Source organism: Pezoporus wallicus, unplaced genomic scaffold (genome assembly GCF_028554395.1).
Source record: "Pezoporus wallicus isolate ANWC-B61680 ecotype Strahan unplaced genomic scaffold, APGP_CSIRO_Pwel_v1 contig_447, whole genome shotgun sequence".
NCBI lineage: Eukaryota > Metazoa > Chordata > Aves > Psittaciformes > Psittacidae > Pezoporus > Pezoporus wallicus.
Window position 1 is genome coordinate 792,055 of NW_026636385.1, and position 20,193 is coordinate 812,247.

Consider the following 20,193-nt stretch of genomic DNA (forward strand, 5'->3'; position numbering starts at 1 on the left):
CTACAAACAAAAGTCATCTTAGAATCAGCAGCAACTTTATTAAGTCTCCATGATCACACCATCTGGCAATGTTACACCTGACATCTATCTAGTGTATTATTCTGAGTCTGTATTATGCTCAGTGAGACAAGTCTTTCAGAAACTCAAGACAAAGTGAGAATTAAATTGGTCTCATAATGTAAGGGACAATACATTAACAGTCACCTTTTCTTAGGTACTTGGAAAGGGCTAACATCACGGCACTCAAAAACCAAGGCAGGAGGAAGATCAGCGTACTTGTGTGTGGAGGCAAGACCTCTCACAGCTCCTGCAGATCTTCTGGGAAGGTGTTACTCAAAATATTATTGACAAATAATTTCCTCAATTTCAATGAGGTAAATTGGAATTCAGCAATATCCAACAGCCATCCTAAGACTCACCATTTCCAGATCTCCATCAGCAACTGCTCTCAGGAGTTTTTGCACCTATGTATTAAGAAAACAATTTATTTGCTTTGTTAGTATTGATATTAAGCTGTACACAGGAAACCCTGTGTCCTTTACTAACCTCCCTAAGCTCATGTGGTAGCATTACTGCTTGCTCATTTCATATTTGTTGATAAAGTTTTAAAGGAAAAACCTTCTTCCTTTATGAAGTACAAAAGCCATGCAAGGCCATCTGATGATCTGACTTGCTTAGTTAAAGATAAACAGTACTTACCTAAATACAGGACATGTAGCCCACACATAAACAAAGCCATGTAAGCCGATATATGTTACTATGCCACTTCAGCAGCAGCTGATCACGCATTTCCGTTGTGAACCTAACATTAAGAATCCCTAGTCAAGATAAATTTCTACCCTGATAAATGCTAGTACTGTTTGGAATCTTCCTGAGCTACTGTGTGTTACCAGAAGTACAAAAGATACAGATTTTATTTTACTATTTGAGAAACAACAGTTTAAGATGAAAATGATGCTTTCCAATTGTTTCCAATCTGCAGATTACTGGTTTATTCCTATGTTAAAAACCCAAACATTTACAAATCTAACTTGACTGTAAGTATGAAATCTGCTTTCTTACTTAAAATCTGAAAAGATACAAATATCAAAGGGTATGCATTAGCACAAACCAGGTCACTTCAAATCAGCGAGTTAATCCAAGGGACCAGCACTAGACAAAAAGTATGTGTATGCTCAGGCCAGATAATGCCTGAGCACAGCTACTGGATGTAAGTATTCTCCTGTTTATGAGCTCTGCAGGGGGGAAAGAGGCAAGTAGGAGGAAGAAGACATGAAAGATGCTCTGTAATGCACAGATGCCATTCTCCTGATCCCTCTGACTGCTTTTGAAAGCAAGAGAATGAAATGTACTTGTCTCCCTGCTTCTCTGATTCTCTACTCTCACATGAAGGAGCTGAGATCTAACCTGCCAGAACTTAGTGGATAGGTGTCCGCAAATGGGCAAGGAGACTCGTCCGGCCTACGCAGATTTGTTGTTAAGCCTAGCTGGTAACTCAGAACCAAGCAGTCACTTGCTCACTCCCCCTCCTTCTTCCTCTCCCTGCTCTCGGAGGGATGGGGAGGAGAATTGGAAGAATGTAACTCCCACTGGTTGAGGTAAGAACAGTCCAGTAACTAAGGTATAACACAAAAACACTCTGCTACCACCAATAATAATAATGATAAGGGAAGTAACACGGGAAGAGAACACAACCGCTCACCACCTGCCAACTGATATCCAGCCCAACCCTAGCAGCGATCTAGCCCTTCTGGGTAACTCCCCCCAGTTTCTATACTGGGCATGACGTGCTGTGGTATGGAATACCCCTTTGGTTAGTTTGGGTCAGGTGTCCTGTCTCTGCTTCCTCTCGACTTCCCCTCCTCCCTGGCAGAGCGTAAGACTCATAAAGTCCTTGGTCAGAGTAATCATTACTGAGCAACAACTAAAAACATCGGCATTATCAGTGCTGTTCCCAGGCTGAAAGTCAAAAACACAGCACTGCACCAGCTACTAAGAAGGAGAAAAATGACTGCTACTGCTGAACCAAGGACAAGACTGTTGAAGAATCAGCTAATAAGCTTTGTGAAAGTCTGATTCAGCAGTATAGCATATTATTTTAGTACTGTGCTACAATCACCAAAGATTCTGCTGTGTAAACAAAGCTGTTTCAATATGAAGAAACATCCTGCAAGTTGAGGATGTCATGGAGCAACAGTTACAGTTACATTTCAGTCTTTATCTTGAAACTACTATCTTGCTGTGACAGCAGTGTGTGGCAAAGCAAACTAGGAAGGAGACTGAAAGAAAGTTGTGTTTTACTGGTCTGATCCATTTCTTCAGGGTTTTAGCAAAAGGACAGAGCATCCAGAGCTGAAAGATCAGAGGCTAGATTGAATCTCTTCTTTTTTTTTTTTTTCAGGAAAGCTTCTAAATTTTATTTTATTATCACTTGCCAATACAAGGTAAAGCTCCCTGAAGTGGTACAATGGGCACTCAAAGCAGAACTCCTCTTTGCTAACTTTGAATGCCTAAAAGTTAGCCCTCTTACCTAGGTCAGTCTTTTAAACTTCTCTTCTAACTACAGAACAAAATGCAGTCACCAAATGACACTGAAGTGCAACTCAGGTCAAACTAAGCATGTCTGAGATTAATTCCTCTCTGGAAGTACTGATTTCTCTTCACTAAGCAGGGAAAGTAGATGTCTGAAGTTAGGACAATTGTCTTTCAGACATCTGAAGTTAGCTGGGCTGAATCCTAATCTCTATACATCTAAATCTAAAATGGACTATATATATTAGGGAGGCCTCTGCTCCCCATATGTCTCCCCTGCTGATATAGGATAATGTCAAAGGAGATTGTAAAGGTCTTGATGATTTTCAGGAGCCAGTCTTATCACATACAAGATGCTGAACAGTAATAGCAGGTGACCCACAAGCTCTGATAATTTCCTTCCAAAAATAGCACCTTCCTTATAGTTCTAAAAACTGCCTCAGGCCCTAGCAGTGGAGAAGCATACAACATCTGTTATTCAGCTTATAGATAATTTATTAAAAGTACTTAGAGCAAAATGTCTGCTACATGCATTTCCCCATCTTTTCAGTTTGCTTTCTCATTCCTCCATGGAATATAAGTGCCTTCCTTTAAATGTAAAAACAGATGAAATGAATCTACTGCAGTTCACTTGCATGCTCAGTTTTCCTGTTGAAATTGTGCAGAGAGTTTAGTTCTAACAGAGGATGTTCCAAATTTACATGCCTGGCTCCTTTACTCTCTCTTTTCTAAGTTGTAAACAAGCCACATACAAGACATACACCATGACAGAAAGGAACTAAAGCTGGATTACAGGAGAAGGTCATTAATGCCAAGAATCTAAGGTGCAACTTGCTCGTAATCTTTTCCCCTGGTTTGAATTACAGTCTTAACTTTTGGGTGTGATAAATTTGTTCCTTTAAGGAAAAATAAGCCCTGAAGTGAAAACAGATAAATCTATGAATTTATGAAACTAAATCTATAAGGTGAATTTTTATGCATATTAGACCTTATTTAGAGTACTTGGCTTTGCACAAACAAGGAGGAACAGTCCTGCATTGAGGCTGTCAGAGTAAGTGATAATGAAGTGTAAAGTAATATTGTCCAGTCAAACTCTACATCTTTGAGCGTCTTGAACATTTTTAGAAAGCAGAAACTTCTGGCAAGAGAACAACTTTTTACTAGCAGGAATAGGAAAAATTTTAACATAGAGGTGATAGAGAGAGAAACAAGAACACTAAGGAAGTCAATTTTGACAAAAATTGAACAGGAGAACTGGAAAAAAATGAAGAGAGAAGCATCAGAAGGAGTGGTGATATGACAGTCTTAGGAAGGGATAAATGGAAAGTAGGGTTCCAAGGTTTCACATGAAAAAAAAAAAAATCAGAGAATGACATCTTGTTTGGTGTGGATAAAGCAAAATCAGCAACAACATATGTACAAGATATTTAATACATAGTGTGTACTGCTTCACATGTTACAAAACGGATTTCCTATGCCTATTTTGAAAGACTGTCTTAATATTTTAGTTTGTTGTTTGCCAGTATGCCTGTAATAGTCTCTTTCCCTGACAGATTTTTAAGTAAAAGACATTCAACTTCTGGAGAGGACAGCAAGGTCCTTCGGGCACTGACTGCCATTATAATTTTACAGACTTCAACAAATTCAGTTACGTATGCAGTTATGTATTAACTGCAGTAAATCTGAACAACTACTCCAAATATGCTTTCAGTTTTCCCCCAGAAATAAGCAGCAAAGCAGTTGATACCATACAAGTGTTTAGATACTCAGCTGACAAGCACCTGAGATAGCAGCATATAATTTTCCAAAACAGACAGAAGGCTATTCTTGAATAAGCAGTTTAAAAGAGTGTTCCAAAATATCACTCTTCCAGCTCCGTCTCTTTGCTTATTGTAAGAACTTACACCTTAGTCTTACCTCTTTATAACTGTTTTTCACTTCTTCTTGTCTTATTTCAGTTGATGTTGATGATAGGCTTGAGACAGATGATCCTCTGCTGAAAGTTTCTGTTGACCGCTGAGGAGACCTAAGTGGTGACTTAAAGTTGGAGAAAAACCCCAAACAAACAAAACCCCACACAAAAGAAAAGTTATTTATCAAATTAAGCAGGTTAAACAATGGCAAAAAGTTTAGCAACTTGCATTCATTGTTACCTCAGAAGCACTCTGTCCTCTTTCAAATGTTAGAGAGTTTAATTCCATCAATGACAAAATCTGCACAAAAATATTAATAAAGAGAACCAATGTAATTCCACTTAAAGAAGAATCTACTGACCAAAACACAAATTAGCCAACAACCTAATATTAGTAACAGATTATGACTGAGCAGATTAAAAGCGCCCATTTACAAGTTTATGTTGCATACCACATGCTGTATTCCTGCTACTAGATTTAAAATGTGACCAGTCTTCCTTACAGTGAAACATACATTTTAATTTTAATAACACCAGACCACAAAATCCTATTAGCAGGTAAGCATCTACACCTCCATGGAACTGCATCAGAAAGAAGCTGGGCTAGAAGAGCAATACCTTGGAATTTAATGCACACTGTAGGGAAGTCTCTTTCATCCGGTTTTGAATTTCTGGATTTGCTCCATTTTGCAAAAGCACTTCTATGATCCCTTGATAGCCCCAGCGAGCAGCTATATGGAGAGGAGTATCTCCCTTCTCATTACCAATATCTAGTTTACAGGATTGCACATCATAGTAGACTAAAGCTTTGACGCACTGGAAAGAGAAGGAGAGCTATCAATAAATTACAGTATTGTCTCTCAATTCACATAACGGGCAATCCTAAAAAGGCTTTTTTCATTGCTGTTCATATAAGCCATTGGCTGAAATGCAAGGTTTTACAGTTCAGTGTCATTAAACAAAGAGGTAAATAAATCAGCTGCATTTGCACACTATTATCTTTTATGTGAACGCATAATAAAAATTGCTATGAACTACTGAATAATGTCCTAATTTACAGTGTTAAACAGTTAGCCTCCGAACGGTTTTTATTTACTTTTTTTAATATGCAAGTTTAGTGCAAATTTGCATCACAGTTTAGCTCCGTTCCATTAGAATGCCCACTTAGTTTGTTAGAAAACAATTACTTACATCCTCATGAGCATAAGTGCAGGCTAAATGAAGTGGAGTATTTCCATTATTGTCCTGAACATCAGTACTTGCCTTATAGTGCAACAAGAGAAGCTTTAAGGAAAAATAAAAGTAGACATTTAAGTAAATAAAATATTAATGGACAAATAATTGCTGGTCTGTAGCTTCTGTTAGGGTTCTAGCATGATGAAGCACTTCATGAAAACTAGCTATGTCCCTCCTATTTCAGACACTACACTCTCAGCATTACAGTACTGGTTTTGCCCTACTCTAGGAACCAAATAAAACTGCTTCTTATATATTTAGAGTTGTCACTGAAAACAGAAATCACCTACTGCAGCAAACACTGCAATACATATACTACATGATAATTTATCCTGTATTTTAAGAGCCTATGGAATTGATGACACAGCTTAATTTCAACAATGCTACCTGAAGAATCTCACATATATAAAATTCAAGTATATAATACTTAATGCAGTTACACATGCTATCATAATGTGTATTCACAATGTGAAATCATTTAATTTATTCCAATGACTGCAACAGTTCTTCTGCCTTAATCAAAAGCAGAGATGTTTATAGGCTCTCCATCTGAACTATGTATTAGAGATTTGTGTTAGTAAAATGCATGAATTATCAGATATGCACAGCTGTCCATTTCTTGGTTATCACAAATGGCTGAAAACTTTGCAGTATAGAAAAAAAAAAAATACCATGCCAACTACAATGACAAAAGACCATCAATTCTACAGCATGTGCGGTTCTGGTAAATTTCCCAGAAGATGTAGGTGACAGCAAGAGCAGAAGAGCTTAATAAGAGTCATATAGTTATTATTTAGGTTAAGCATTTCTTCTTATTTCTAATTAAGCCTTTTGGTGCTTACTGTAACATTTTGATATCCCTTCTGACAGGCAAGGTGAAGTGGAGTTGAACCGTGGTAATCTGTAGCATTGACAACGGCTCCTTTGGCTACTAGAAAATCCACTAATGATGTTTGCCCTTGAAAAATATGCAAACATTAAAACAAAGTAGTAAACAAGAACATTACTACTTTTAAAATTCAAATGTGAACTATAAACCAAGATATCCTGCATTTCTGTATAGTATGTTTACATATACCATAAATTGACTTCCTTGGTATTTGGGGGTTCTGTTGCAGATTATTCAAGGTCAAAACTCTACAAAAGAACCTCCAGCTAAAAGCAAGCTATGCTTTATCTTACAAGTTGGAAAAGAAGATAAAATAAAGCTGTATCACACAAAGCACTCTCCTATTGGGATTCAAGATAATAAGAAAGAAAATTATTTGTTAAAAAAAAAATCACTAAGAAAATTAACACATCCTTTAATAAATGTAAGATTAATGGCATAATGACCATTACAAGACAGGAAGTGGTACAGATCTACCATACATAGCCAGATGAAGGAGAGAAAAAAGATCCATTTCTCAATGTCCCAGTTCTTTGAAACAAGTCTGGTTTCTGAAGACACATTTTTTTCACAGCTAAATAAAGAGCTACCTTGGTAACTGCTACAGCAAAGGTAAGCAGCCAGCAGACAAACAAAACAGTAACTTCACCATAAGAAACTCAGTCTGAAAGAATATACAGTAACTCCAGTCTGTGCCAAGACACCAGTCTCCATAGCAAATAAGCAGAAAACAATTTAATGCAAAATTCACTATTTAACGCAAAGTTAGAAAACATGCTATCACAAAGATAAGGAACAATAAGGAGCAGAAAACACTAGTGAATATGACCAACAATACTCACCACAAATAGCAGCTATATGAAGTGGTGTATATCCCCGGTCATCTCGAGAAAATGCAGTGATAATGGAAGGATCATTCATTTTCCTTTAAAACACAATTTTTTTAAAAGCAGCTCAGTTACCTATGCAGCAGTGCTAAGGAGGAGAGAAACTGCCAAACCCCCCTGATTTTGGAAATTTTATCCTTTATCCTTTTACACTGGCAAATTATCTTACAGAGAGTTTCACATTTTGTTCTGAGATGCAGTTTTGCCTAAGATGTGTAAGTTAGGTTCAAGAGAAGAAACATTTTTACACCACATTTACCAAAGGACGTAGAGCCTCCATCGCAAAATTGATGGTTCCCAGGCATTCAGTATTCTCCTAGTCTTTCTTCTGCCTCTTCAAAGCACACAAACATACACCCTCTACTCTATTATGAAGTACTACCAACTTCCTCTATAACCAAGAACAGCATACATTTAAAACTAAATCTCAGACTAAGGCTTTTACATAGCTTTTGTATATCTGTGGATATGAGAAGTGCTTACCCAGACACTAGCTTCTCACATTTGTCACAGTAACAGAGTGGATGACACATTTTCTGTACAGTGTCCTTATCACTGTCACCTTGACTTAGTAATCGCTCCACTTCCTCCTGATTACCTGAAGCAATATGCTATGAAAATCCAAGAGGAGAAAGAGAATGAGGAGCCAATATGAAAAAAAGTTTCCCTTTAAGGAAAAAAAAAACAAACTCCAAAAACAAACAAACAAACAAAAAAACCCAAAAAAAAACCACAGAAAAAACAGAGTAATTTACTGAAGCACAAAATGAAAGGAACTGATTATAAAAGACATGTATTCAAGCATTAGGAAGCAAAAATGAACAATGTCACAGCACAAACCCCTCTAACGGGCATTCAGTATTAAAAAGAATCTGTTCTTGGCTTATTTCACTTTCTATAAAAAATTGAAACAATTTCTATTGTTCTCTTTAGACTCAGTCACGAAATTGAGTTCCCTCTGTGCAAAAACATTTCTATAAAATTAGCAAGTCTCTAGCCATAAGCTGTGAACACATATAATTAGAAGCTCTGCTTTGAGTCCTTGTAGAGGCAAAATTCTTTTAGAATGATGTGAGATTAACATATAATATGAAGTAGCTGTCAGGTGACCACATTTAGCTTATTTCAGAAAACTTAATTTCAAGCACTAAAAGCTGTGAGAGAGAACCTGACAGTAACATCACATCTGTGCATTAAATGGGCCCATCAATACCAATAGCATTTCATCCTCATTTGCTCTGTATTTTGTGTAACATGCTGAAATCTGTAATATTAACTTGGTAATATTTTGGCACAGAAATCCACTAAATTCAAAACAACGCTCTTAGCATCTCCGAAAACACACTTCACAGTACTAATGTAATTAACACTGCATTATATTTCAGAAAATCACAGAAAGGAAGGGATATAAATACATACTTATTCTGCCATAAAAGTTACTAACCTTAAATAAGCAGTCTATTGGAGCAGCAGACATCTGGGACAAGTTCATCCTTTGTCTTAAAAGCAGCTTGTCACATAGTCTCTCAGATTCCTGAAAATAAAACATTCAGGTTGATTATCTATATACTCATTTACAGGCAAAAGTGAAGTACCTTAACAGTTCAATTAACTTTAAAAAAAATGAAACACTGTATTTACCACTTATGAATTATGAGATGCATGCAAAACCTAAATCAGTTTCACATTTAGGATTTTGAGACTGAAAATCTGCACACCTGCTGTTCAAAGAAATACACAGATGTTCATCAGAATATTTCTTTACTGGAGCATTAATAAAATTATGACTCCAGCAGGTAAGAAAGAACATGGCAAAACAAGAAAAGACATAAAAAAGACAACAAGAACGAAAAAAGGTGCAATGAAGCTTTCTTGTAAGGAGAAATTAAGATTCTTCATCCTGGAAAAGATTCAGCTGTGCTACAGTGATCTAGAAAAAATCACAAAGTCCAAACAAAACATGCAAAGAATGAGTATTTGCTATTCCTCAAGAGATAAGAACTAGGGTGCCCAACAAAAGCATCACACATTAGGTCGGGGGAGGGAGTAAGGAAAAGAGAAAAGTATTCTCTTATTGTGGAACTCATGTCTACTGGCTGCTGCAAAAATCAAAAGCATAAATGGACTCAAAGCGGCACTAGACAAATTCACATAAGACACATCGACTGGTGCCTATGACGAGAGATGACACAGATACAACTCTCACCCAAAGACCCCACTGAACTCTCTACCTGCTGGGAAATAAAAAACTGCACCAGGTAAAGCATTACTCTGCTGTAGATTCATTCACAGAGCGTTTCTCACTGGTCACTTCTTGACAATCAGAGACTGAACTAAGATGACATGTAACTCTACTCTCACAGCAGTACTTCCCAATTCCTGAGAAATCTGAAGAATTCAGAATGCACCAAAGAACACAAACATTTCCAAAACCAGGTGAAAATTCTTAAGTGTGACTCAAAATCTGAAATGGCAACATTGAGTCTCATGTGAAATAAAATAATAAAGAAAATACCTTCTAAGAAAGTAGATGGAAACACTTGCAGGTTTTTGATTCTGATCAAGCAGTCCTTAGGGTTGGCAGTGAATATCATTTCTATGGATGTTAGTTTTGGATAAAACTATTTCCCTACAAATGGAAAGCATGCACCAAACTGAAGACCACATGTGTCAGATAAACTTTAATGGTTTAGGATCCAGGCTATAACCTCTGCGGTAGAGACCAGATGGAAATGAGTAAAAGAAGTCCAACTCTGCTCTCAATTTTCCTAAGTCAGCATGAAGCTTAAGAAACTAGTGAACTGCAAATAAAGATGATCACTTGAATACCAAAAATAAAGAGTTGAAATTTTCTAGGAATTAGATCACTTAAGCTTGAAAAATCAACACAGATGCCTCTGATAAAACTGACTAAAAGATCCTTCATTGTATAGAAAATGATGTCATTAAAAACATGTTTATGAAATCTAGAGATAAAAGATTACATCGGTATACTTCACACTCAGTTGTTTGTACTCAGGTACTCAAGGATAACAATCTTTTCAAACCCAAGTACTTTAGCTAAAGATATCCAAGCATATCTTTTCAGAATTACAAGGCACATAACACTAGTCTCCTTGGATCAATTCTTCAGTGTGATCCAGAGTAAATTCCCTAAAAATATTTAATAAAACATTGTAACTAGAGAAAAAAAAAAATGTTAAAGCCTTACTGCTGATACAAGTTTCTGAAGTCTAACTGGAATTTCTAATATGAATGCTCACAGACAGCTTTATAGTTGCACTACGAAGAATCTAAGTAACCACTAGGAGGACCTACTGTAGTTTTTGCACTGTTCTTTCCTCTGTATCTTTTACAAGATAAGTGGAATAATTATTTGTCACTTGAGACAGCAATCCTTATGTAGAGGTATTATCTATTCTGCAACTGAGAAAAAAGTGGCCATCCCAGGTGAAACTGTGTATCTTTGAAATTGAATAAGAATGGCATAAGAATCATGTGTTGGCTGAAGCATTAAGTTTGGGCCTTCAATGATAAAACTTGCTTGAGCTTCAGTTCCAGGAATTAAAAATCCCCACGCTTTGAGTGGAACTTTCAGGCATTTTAAATATATATCATCTAGAAACACACATCAAAACATTAATGGTCTTATCTGACACTGCTCTCCATACTAAAGAAATTAAATATTTATACCTATGAAAGTGCACCTGTATAATGGCCTGTCCAAGGTGACTTTCACAGATTACAACTGATGACTTGGGGAAATTACCTCCACACACACCCCCAGGCAAACACTTTATTAACCTCAGTTCCTGCTCAAGTCTTCCTTTCCCCGCTTCTCCCAGCTTCCCAGTTCCTCCATACCTACTTCACTGCCACCTACAGCTCTTTGCATACAAGATCCAAAATGCTACTTATTCCCTAGCAGCTAATACAGCTCCCTACTTTATATCTAACTTCAAACCTCTGAACTAGAGGGTTTTACGGCACGCTAGCTGTGCATAGCAACATAACTAAGGCCCAATACTTGTTAACTAGAATTCTAATAAGAATGACAACTCCCAGAAAATAAAATATAATTTTTTGTGCTATCAGTTTCCTCCTCCTCTCCTCCCCACAACCAAAATGTCACCCCAAGGCCTATATGACCTTGGGTGAAGAAATCTGGCAAGCAGCTCCTACATGCAATCTTCTTACTGACATGAGGGTGATAATATGCCCATTATCCCACATGGTACATTAGTTCCCTGCCAAGTTTTCTTTATGTAGTTAGCTTCATTAGGGATTGGACAACAGCATTACTCAGCTGCCAGAGGCTCCATCTGAAGCCAGCTATAAAATTAAGTGTAGCCACATGAGGGGCTGTAATGAAGCCCCAGGGCACAGCAATGTTCCTGCTCACTTAAATCCCACAGCCGTTTCCAGCACCATCTGGAAAAAGAAAGCATAGGGCATGAACACAATGGCTCCTGCCGTTTTAAACAGGAAGCTGAGCTCCTCTACCAGAAACTAAACATTAAAATATCCTAAAGGGAAAGCAATGCTGTTGGAAGTTCCTATGATGCTCCTCTACCTCCTCAACTATTGGAAGTTCCTATCACATTCTTCCGTCTCCTCGACACCCTTCCTGCCAAGGGGCTATTTCTTCCTCTTTATTGAGTGCCATCTTCTCATCCCTTACCCTACATTAGAGAAGAGGGTGGTCTCTTTCCTTTTCAGCTGTGCTCGTGGGAAGGATCAGTGGTCACCCAATTCCTTGTCTTCAACACCGTGCTGCTTTCTACCTCTTGCCAGGGTGCTACCTCCAAGTCATGCTGAGTCTTACGAATGGCAGCTTATAAGTAAGGAGCTCCTGTTGCATGCTCACTGTACATACATTGAAGTGAGGAAGTTAGAAACTAGCACTTGAGGTCTGGAGCTGATCCAGCTGATTTATGTATGAGACTGCCTTCATTTAGACTTCTGAAATACATAGTTCATCTTTCAGGAGAGATACTTTATTATTTCTTTGGGAGGTACCTTAATGGAATTGACACTCATTATAAGCACTTGGGGGCAATCCCAATATAAAATACTTAGCCACATAAGGAGATAGGACCATGCATTTAATAGAAGGCAGTCTTTATTGCAGAATTTTAAGAGCAGTATATTTTTTTTCCCAGCTTTCTAGAACTGTTGAAGCCAGCTGTACTTTTGTTTCAGTTCTCCATCCAGACCACCAGCATAGCAATTTGCATATTGACTGTTCAGGACAGCTATGTGACTGCAGGAAGCAAAACTGATTGGCAGGGTTATTTTCTTTAGCTGACATTTATTTCTTAAACATCATTCAATACAGCATTACAGACAAAAATACAACAGTCTCTTTACACAGAAGAGCCTCTTTTTTTTTTTTTGAATGTACAAAACCCCATTCGTAACAGGTTCATGGAAAGAGCCCAGGACAGAACAAACCCCAAAATTACAAAAAGGCTAAGTTACTTTAAGTGCTCCTTCTTTTAAGATTGTGACCCAGGCCATCAAATCCCAAGCTCTGAGCACTGAGCCATTATTCTGGCCCCTACAATTAGATTCCAGTGCTTTTCAGCTGGGCAGACCAATACACATCAAATTTATTCTGGTTTCAAGTCCACTCCCAATTTCTACATCAGATCAGGAAAACCTAATTTTGCAGTAGTAGGAAGTTTTACAGCCATAAGACTAGATTCCTTTAATAAATTACAAAAGTTCTTGAATCACAGAAGTTTCTGAAGTTATATCAATATGACCTGCAGGGATTTGACCTGATTGACAGAAGGTCTAGTTGCCCAGTAGGAAATAACTCATGAATCCACAAACTTCCTCCTCCTGCTTGGTTAGAGATCCCAAGAGCCATATTTGACCTTCAAACGTCACCTTATGGTTCTGCACTCACATCAAATTATCCACTTAGTGCAACACAGTAAGTGCACTGCAAACACATCGAGGTTTTAGAGTAGGAAGATTTACTGAGTAATTCTAAATTACACTGCTATCTCCATTCTGCTAGCATAGCTATGCTTTTTGAAATTATGAAAGAAAAGCATGTTTAAGCTATGCCTGATCTCAGGTACCACACTGCTTTTACACGACAGAAAGAGTACAAATGTGAGATAATAAGCTTACAAAAGACTCAGCTGTTGAAAACAGTGCTGTGGTGTCTCCTCTACTTACATGAAGAGGCAGACAACATTTAAGTGCTTCCTCAAGGAGCATACCATGAACAGTAATTATTGCTAAATGATTAGGACTTCACAGTAATAACTTAGATTATTTTAGTGTTTGCTTCAGGTATAGTTACCTCAGTTTAAGTGCAAAAAAGGAACTCATCTTAGCTGTTTGTACCCCCTGACTGGATTTATGCCTACAAGCTTAACAAACACGTATTTGACAGACATTAAGATCAGCTTACTGTTGATCTGTCAGAGAGGTTGCCTTGTCGTATGTATTCTATTGCAGCCTCAATTGAGGTTAGACAGTATCCCAATTCATCCTTCACTGAGCTGCAAAGCCCGAAGTTCTTTATGTAACTCAAGTTGGCCATCCTGAAATAAAAGTTAGTAAGATACTAGCATTACACACTGCAACTCATCTTCAGCAATCCAGACAGACAATAGGTGTGGGTTAAGAAAAAGCTTCTAGAAAGATTGTTAGGCTAGCAATACAATAGCTGTTCTAAGCTTTGCAGATGGATCAGAATACTACTTATCTCTTAACTTTTAATTGAATAGTTATTAATTAGACATAAAGAATATAAAGGACAGCAAAAGAACAGTAGTAAGAGATTATTTCATACATTTCAAACAAGTATTTCAAGTATTGTAAGTCCCAGTATAAAGTGATAGCTAGAAATTAAGGGAAAAATGCTTGAGATATGCGATATACCAACACTAAAATTCAGTTCAGGTACAGGTGAAACCTGTATAGATATACTTTTACTGATAAGCAAGGAGAGTTAAACATAATGGCACAGGCTAGCAGAAGCCATTAAGCATTCAAGTTTCTCTATATGAAATGTATTGAAGCTTCATAAAAGGTTTCACAGCTAAAAGTATAGACAAGGAAGGACCAGTCTGTGAAGTCTACATTCACATGCTGATTTTGTAGAGGACATGGCCTTCTGTTACAGTATTTTTTTAGGTGGCAATCAGAACAGCAAGATGCAGCACATTAATTCCTGACAGGTCCTTAATTTGGTCACACCTGTAATACATCTTCACTGTTTGTCCTACTTAAAATAGTTCTCTGCATTATATCAGCCCCTCTTCACTTCCAGTAAGTTCCATCACTACCTATTCAGTAACATTTGCCGCTACAGCAGCATTACACATAAAATATGATCAAGTTCTGTATAGCCAAAATAGTTACATACCAGTTTGGGATTTCTGTTTTTACAAGCAAATACAGCAAAACAGAGAGTAGATCATCGGCACACATGGTTTCCACATTAACTAAAAAAATAATTAATACCTAATGTTAGTCATGTCATGGCTCAAATCAACAGCAATACATACAAATGGGGTTCCACCTCCCTAGAACAAGGGCCAGCTCTATTAGTAGAATGCACTGAGCAACCAAGGCAGCCTTTCAAATGTTCTCCACCTCCCTCTAAAATAGGTTGCCAGACACCAAAAAACAAATATAGTTTGCATTGTACAAATTGCAATGTTTGATTAGCATCCCTTCTTTTCTATACACGAAAAGCCAGAGCACTAGCTCCAGATTTCTAAAACTCCTGGAGGAATAAATATAAATTAAAAAAAAAAAATCCAAAAAACACACCACCCCCACTCCCAAAAAAAACCCACCGACCACACACCCCACACATAAAAACACCACCAAAAAAACCCTACCCTCAAAGTTGATACACTTCTCTAGGAAGACTCCTGGGTCATGGAAAAAGGAAAAGATGATGTAGGGAAAGCCTAAGTTTGTTGTACTACTCCATTTGCTTAGTGGAAGTATCTTCTCTCTCCAGACTAGATAAAATACCAGATTAAGAGGGCCATGCTTTCCTATCACAGAATAATTTCTGTAATCTATGGTAGCACTTTATATGCAGCATACAGAAAGTTTGTTGTCCCCTACCAGCACTGCATTTTGCAAAAAATGCATCCGACAAGCATCCATTTCAAGATTACCAAGAAGCATGGACAAGCAGGCAAGAACGATGAAGCAGCAATCAGTGGCGTTTAAAATGGATCACCCTCAATTCTTATGCATGAGAAAAAATCCTACCACATGCAAAAAGCTTGCATGCTCTAAGGAAAAAAAAAAATATATATATATATAAGCTAACCAAGTACCTCTCCTCACCCAATGAGAAACACAGAAGTATCTATCTTGTCTCTGTTTTGCTTTGTTTAGAGATCTGCAAGGCACACCCCAGCCTAATTGTGTTTAGTCCACAAATGCTATTCAAACAGCTGTTTATATACCAAAGTGCTTTGTGCATATGAGTTAAGAAAAAGGTTTTAAATTAAATTATTAATTCACTAATTACTAACCTCTTTGGCTAGGAGATTGCATAATAATTTGTACCACCTTTTGTAGACAAAGTAGTTTCTGCTGAGGGGAAGTACATTTGTTTAATTGACTCAGTTCTTGCTTTGCACGTGGTATATTAAAGCTACAAAATAATTTGAAATAAATGGTTAGCATACAGAGCTCCTGTGCAGTGTGTTCAAAACCAAAGTTTTAACTTATTCAGAGCTGAAATGAAGAACTGTATTAAAGTATTTCCATCTATACTCTCAAGTACACTTGCATTTCTGTACCCTGTAGATGCAGAGGGAAGCATGAAAACATAAAAGCAAAGGAAATAACCAGGAATACAAAGACTGTCCTAAAATGACACTTTTTTAACTTTTCCATCTCAAATGAATGAAGTATAAGTAAGACTTGCTATTGTCTGAAGGCAAACGCTTTTTGGATGTCTTGACAGGATCCCAGTGACTCCTCAAAGAATCCACAATCATTTCTCTCACCTGAACTCCGGCTTCACTCCCATGTCTTTTTGCTGCAGGTCTTGAAAGCTCCTTGTAATTTTGTTAAATGCAGCATCCTAAGCAACAGAAAGGCAACAGTTTTTAAAATGCATTAGATTAGTTACATTAATCTTCACAAATCAAGCAAACTTACCTCACTTGCCTCTATAGTCCCCACGTATTTAAAGACTAGATCATATATTGCATGGTGGATATACATCTGCAGAAAAAAAGGTACTTTAGGCATGAAGGGAAGAGTAAAAAACAGCTTCTTAATTGTTTTCCTTCATTTCAGATGCTTACTTCAACAGCTTGTTTAATCAGATTCATCTGCTCTTCTTGCTTTGCAAGCACCTTCTAGAGAAAGAAAGCCATACAAACACAAAGTTAGACAATTTATTGCTTAAGTAACACTACATACTATGTATTTACTGCAGTAAGTGTTTACCAAGTGAGAATCTCTCAAAAGCTGCTGGAGACATTTGGTATAAAGTGCACTGACAGAATCCTGGGGAGAGAGGAAAAGAAGCAGTCAGATTCAGGTTAATCTGACTTGCAGCAACAAAGCAGGTAAATAAGCAAAAGAAGCAGTCTTTCCTGCCTTAGAAGTGTGAATTATGGTAAGATTTTCAGCTAGCAAAAACCGCCTTTACCTAGTAGTTAAGATGCAGTAATTTGCAAGTAACTGTTTCTCCCTTCCCACTAGCCCTCAACTCTAGCTCACTTTGATACAGAAAATAAGAAAGACACCCAAAGCAGTGAATTATGTTTAGCAAATTAAATATCAAGAAGCAAGATACTGACTATGTAGTGGCGGAGACTTTTTCTTTCATGTTCTTTAAACGTTCTATGGAAAGATCCTATGTATTTATCAAATCTCTCACAGTGCCTTCCCAAGAATTCTCTAACATCTTCAATACTTTTAAGAGAAAAGGAGTTTGACAAAACTGTAGATTCACCTAGAATGAAAGCCAAGAATTAACATGTAGGCTTAATACACATGCATGGTAAAGTACTTTCTGTCCCAACATACAGAGCCAACTTGCATGCAATGAAACACTAATTCACCTTACTACACCTTTAACTGAAGGCACTGCTCTAATTAAAAGAATTTAATGCATCACATTTAGAGTAGGCTCTCTTGCCTTTTATGTCAAATATTTATTCGGAACACCTAAAACTGATTCCATATGCTTTTTTACAATGGGGTAATTTATTGCCACATACACAACCCAATCTGAGCATGAGTCAAGCCTGAATGCAGAGGAAAAGTACATTATGGAAATGACTGAATGCCCATGTAGGAAGTCAGTCTGCTGTAACTGAGCTGTAAGAAATCCTATCTTGGATTTTCACATAATATATTCTTTATTAAGAAATGCTGTCTCTGAATGGGAGAGCAAAGTTGCTTCATGTAAACATTACATCAAATCCATTTTCCTTCTGAATAAGACAATTGGATCCCTCACTTAAAATTCATACGGCTTCTCCAGAAATTTTTTTCTAGGCAAGTCTTTCATTTGCAGTCAAAGGCAGGCAACTAATAACAGGCTTAGATCTCATTCATTCCAAATTACTTCTGGAATTACAAATTATCTCACTTCTGAAGGACTGCTAAACAAGTACATTAAGTAATGGCCAAATATAGAATGCCAAAAAAATTTATTTAGATTAATATTTATAGAATTGAAGCATATATGTATGCAGACCAGAACCACAAGAGCTGTTATATAAATGTGCTACACAGACTCTAACCACTGATGAAGCGATCATGGAAGAATTTACCTCTCCATTTTCTTGTGCATCCACCTTGCATTTCAAGATGCAGCATCTCAAGACATGTCACATGGAAGACTAAACCCCTTTAAGCAAACAAAACTAAAAAGAGCATTGCTAAGGAAATCATGCTGGATCACATATTCCACAGATGGCTTTTAGTGCTGAGTGGGGCATAGACCCTATAGAATTAAATTTGCCTGGAAGCAACTTAATATTTCTCTCCAGGAGGCTAATAAATGCCAACAGCTTTCAACCAAGCCAAAATTTTCCAGAATGAAGGAAGTTAAGTGTATCAAACATACTAATTTGCTCACTGTGCAAACAAGACCACCAAGTTAACACTTCAGTACATACTTGAGCTTTCTGTTTTTTCCAATGGATGAGCTATGCACAATATACTAAAGCTTTCTTCTTTTTCATTGTAAAATGTTTCCTCAAAAAGAACAGGTACCGAGAGACTGTACTTAAAACCAGTTCCTAAAATGATGAGTTTTCCTTGTATGAATATCTCCTGAAACAAAACAGAAACCAGATCCAAATGTAGAATTCCACCAGAAGAAAGTTATAATTTGTCTTCTGCATTGCAGTTACATTTTGGGGGGGGGGGGGGGGGGGGTGGTGGTGGAGAATCTTGCAAGAAAAAGAAGCTCCAGATTGAAGAGATTTCATATTCTCACGCTCTGCAGACACCGAAACAAAGACTCCTTTAGTCTACAATGGCTAAACCTTACTCATACCTACTTTCTTCACAAGTCTGCTACTAGAGGAGGTTTCAGAGTTTGCAGATTTTTACAACACTTTTAGTAGAAGGGAAGGGACCTTGAAAAAGAACTCAGAATTGGGGACTAAGTCCAGCTTCAGAAAAATACCACCCATCTTGTCTACATTTCTCCAGCTCAGCTTTAACTTCTCAAGCAACTCTAGTAAGGACACCTGCAGTAGGAAGATCTAGATGACAGCCTGCAAACGGGTGCAACGTCTCAGACTGCACTGAAAAAAGTGATCCCATGCAGTGCTACAACTGGTTATTATGGCTTGCTGCTACATTAATCTCTGCTTATTGAACTGAATACATCAGACCTCAGATACAACTCAATATCATTGTTTTGTCTTAAAGCTTGGTGAACTTGCATCTGCAAAAATAGGCAGCCTATTTGCCTGAAACTCAGAAACAGTGATACTAAGTGATAAAGTGATCTAAGTGTTAAAGGCCCTTGTGCCACATACCTGAATACCTAACGGCCACAGAACACAAACTGACAAACTGGAATAGTAAGCAGAAACAAGAGGCAGTGTTACCATCTAAACAGGACAACTATTCTTGTGTACATGCCAAAACGAAGCTTTTCCTAGAAAGCAGTACCTCCCTGAGAACTTAGGCTTAGATGGGCAACATACTGCTTTCATCAGTTAGCTTTAACTCCTAGCTACCTCTGCTCACACTATCCATCACCAACAGCAGTGAATCATTTATTTTACTGTCCCCAGGCTACATTCAGACATCAAAACAGAAATACCTTTCCATTTAAGGTTTGAAAATTGTCTTCTAGCGGCTTCAGAACATAAGATTCAAACTGGCAGGTAGACAGACTGTTGCTTGAAAGGCTTCCTTTGCATGGAACTAACACCTAAAAAAAAAAAGGTTAGACCACGTGTTACAAAGAAACGCCATGTAACACCAGCTAAACACCAACAGCTTTTTCCTTTCAGAGGCAAGCAATTAAATCTGGCTTATAAACAATTACCAGCAAATATAAGCATTTCTTTTTAAGTAATAAAAAGGAAAGGTCGTTGATAGACACACACAATCTGGTGGTTAACCTAGCAGTTTCATTTAGTGACTTAACTGAAAAAGGATGATACATGTAACTGAAGCAAGCAATAGTAAGAGCAGATGAAATCTTAAATTACAGCACCAAGTCACCTAGATGACTTAAAATAAGGTAGTTAGTA

General features: G+C 37.4%; 1 protein-coding gene across 5 annotated transcripts in view; it reads right to left on the bottom strand.

Annotated features, from left to right (window-relative positions):
• ANKRD27 (ankyrin repeat domain 27) overlaps nucleotides 1-20,193 on the bottom strand; it is a 41,382-nt gene that overhangs the window by 9,621 nt on the left and 11,568 nt on the right. For 3 of the 5 annotated variants that reach the window (XM_057400153.1, XM_057400152.1, XM_057400151.1), the window contains exons 3-21: nucleotides 19,758-19,868; nucleotides 18,595-18,751; nucleotides 17,266-17,420; nucleotides 16,910-16,969; nucleotides 16,765-16,818; nucleotides 16,616-16,681; nucleotides 16,462-16,538; nucleotides 15,982-16,103; nucleotides 14,847-14,925; nucleotides 13,887-14,019; nucleotides 8,901-8,990; nucleotides 7,940-8,067; nucleotides 7,412-7,494; nucleotides 6,523-6,638; nucleotides 5,636-5,728; nucleotides 5,063-5,260; nucleotides 4,686-4,745; nucleotides 4,450-4,569; nucleotides 420-464 (exon numbers count right to left, since the gene is read on the bottom strand). In XM_057400153.1, the coding sequence (XP_057256136.1) occupies nucleotides 420-464; nucleotides 4,450-4,569; nucleotides 4,686-4,745; nucleotides 5,063-5,260; nucleotides 5,636-5,728; nucleotides 6,523-6,638; nucleotides 7,412-7,494; nucleotides 7,940-8,067; nucleotides 8,901-8,990; nucleotides 13,887-14,019; nucleotides 14,847-14,925; nucleotides 15,982-16,103; nucleotides 16,462-16,538; nucleotides 16,616-16,681; nucleotides 16,765-16,818; nucleotides 16,910-16,969; nucleotides 17,266-17,420; nucleotides 18,595-18,751; nucleotides 19,758-19,868 (1,947 nt within the window). Of the gene's footprint in view, nucleotides 1-419; nucleotides 465-4,449; nucleotides 4,570-4,685; nucleotides 4,746-5,062; nucleotides 5,261-5,635; nucleotides 5,729-6,522; nucleotides 6,639-7,411; nucleotides 7,495-7,939; nucleotides 8,068-8,900; nucleotides 8,991-13,886; nucleotides 14,020-14,846; nucleotides 14,926-15,981; nucleotides 16,104-16,461; nucleotides 16,539-16,615; nucleotides 16,682-16,764; nucleotides 16,819-16,909; nucleotides 16,970-17,265; nucleotides 17,421-18,594; nucleotides 18,752-19,757; nucleotides 19,869-20,193 lie in introns of those variants that run through there. The other 2 variants (XM_057400154.1, XM_057400155.1) reach the window with 2 other exon arrangements.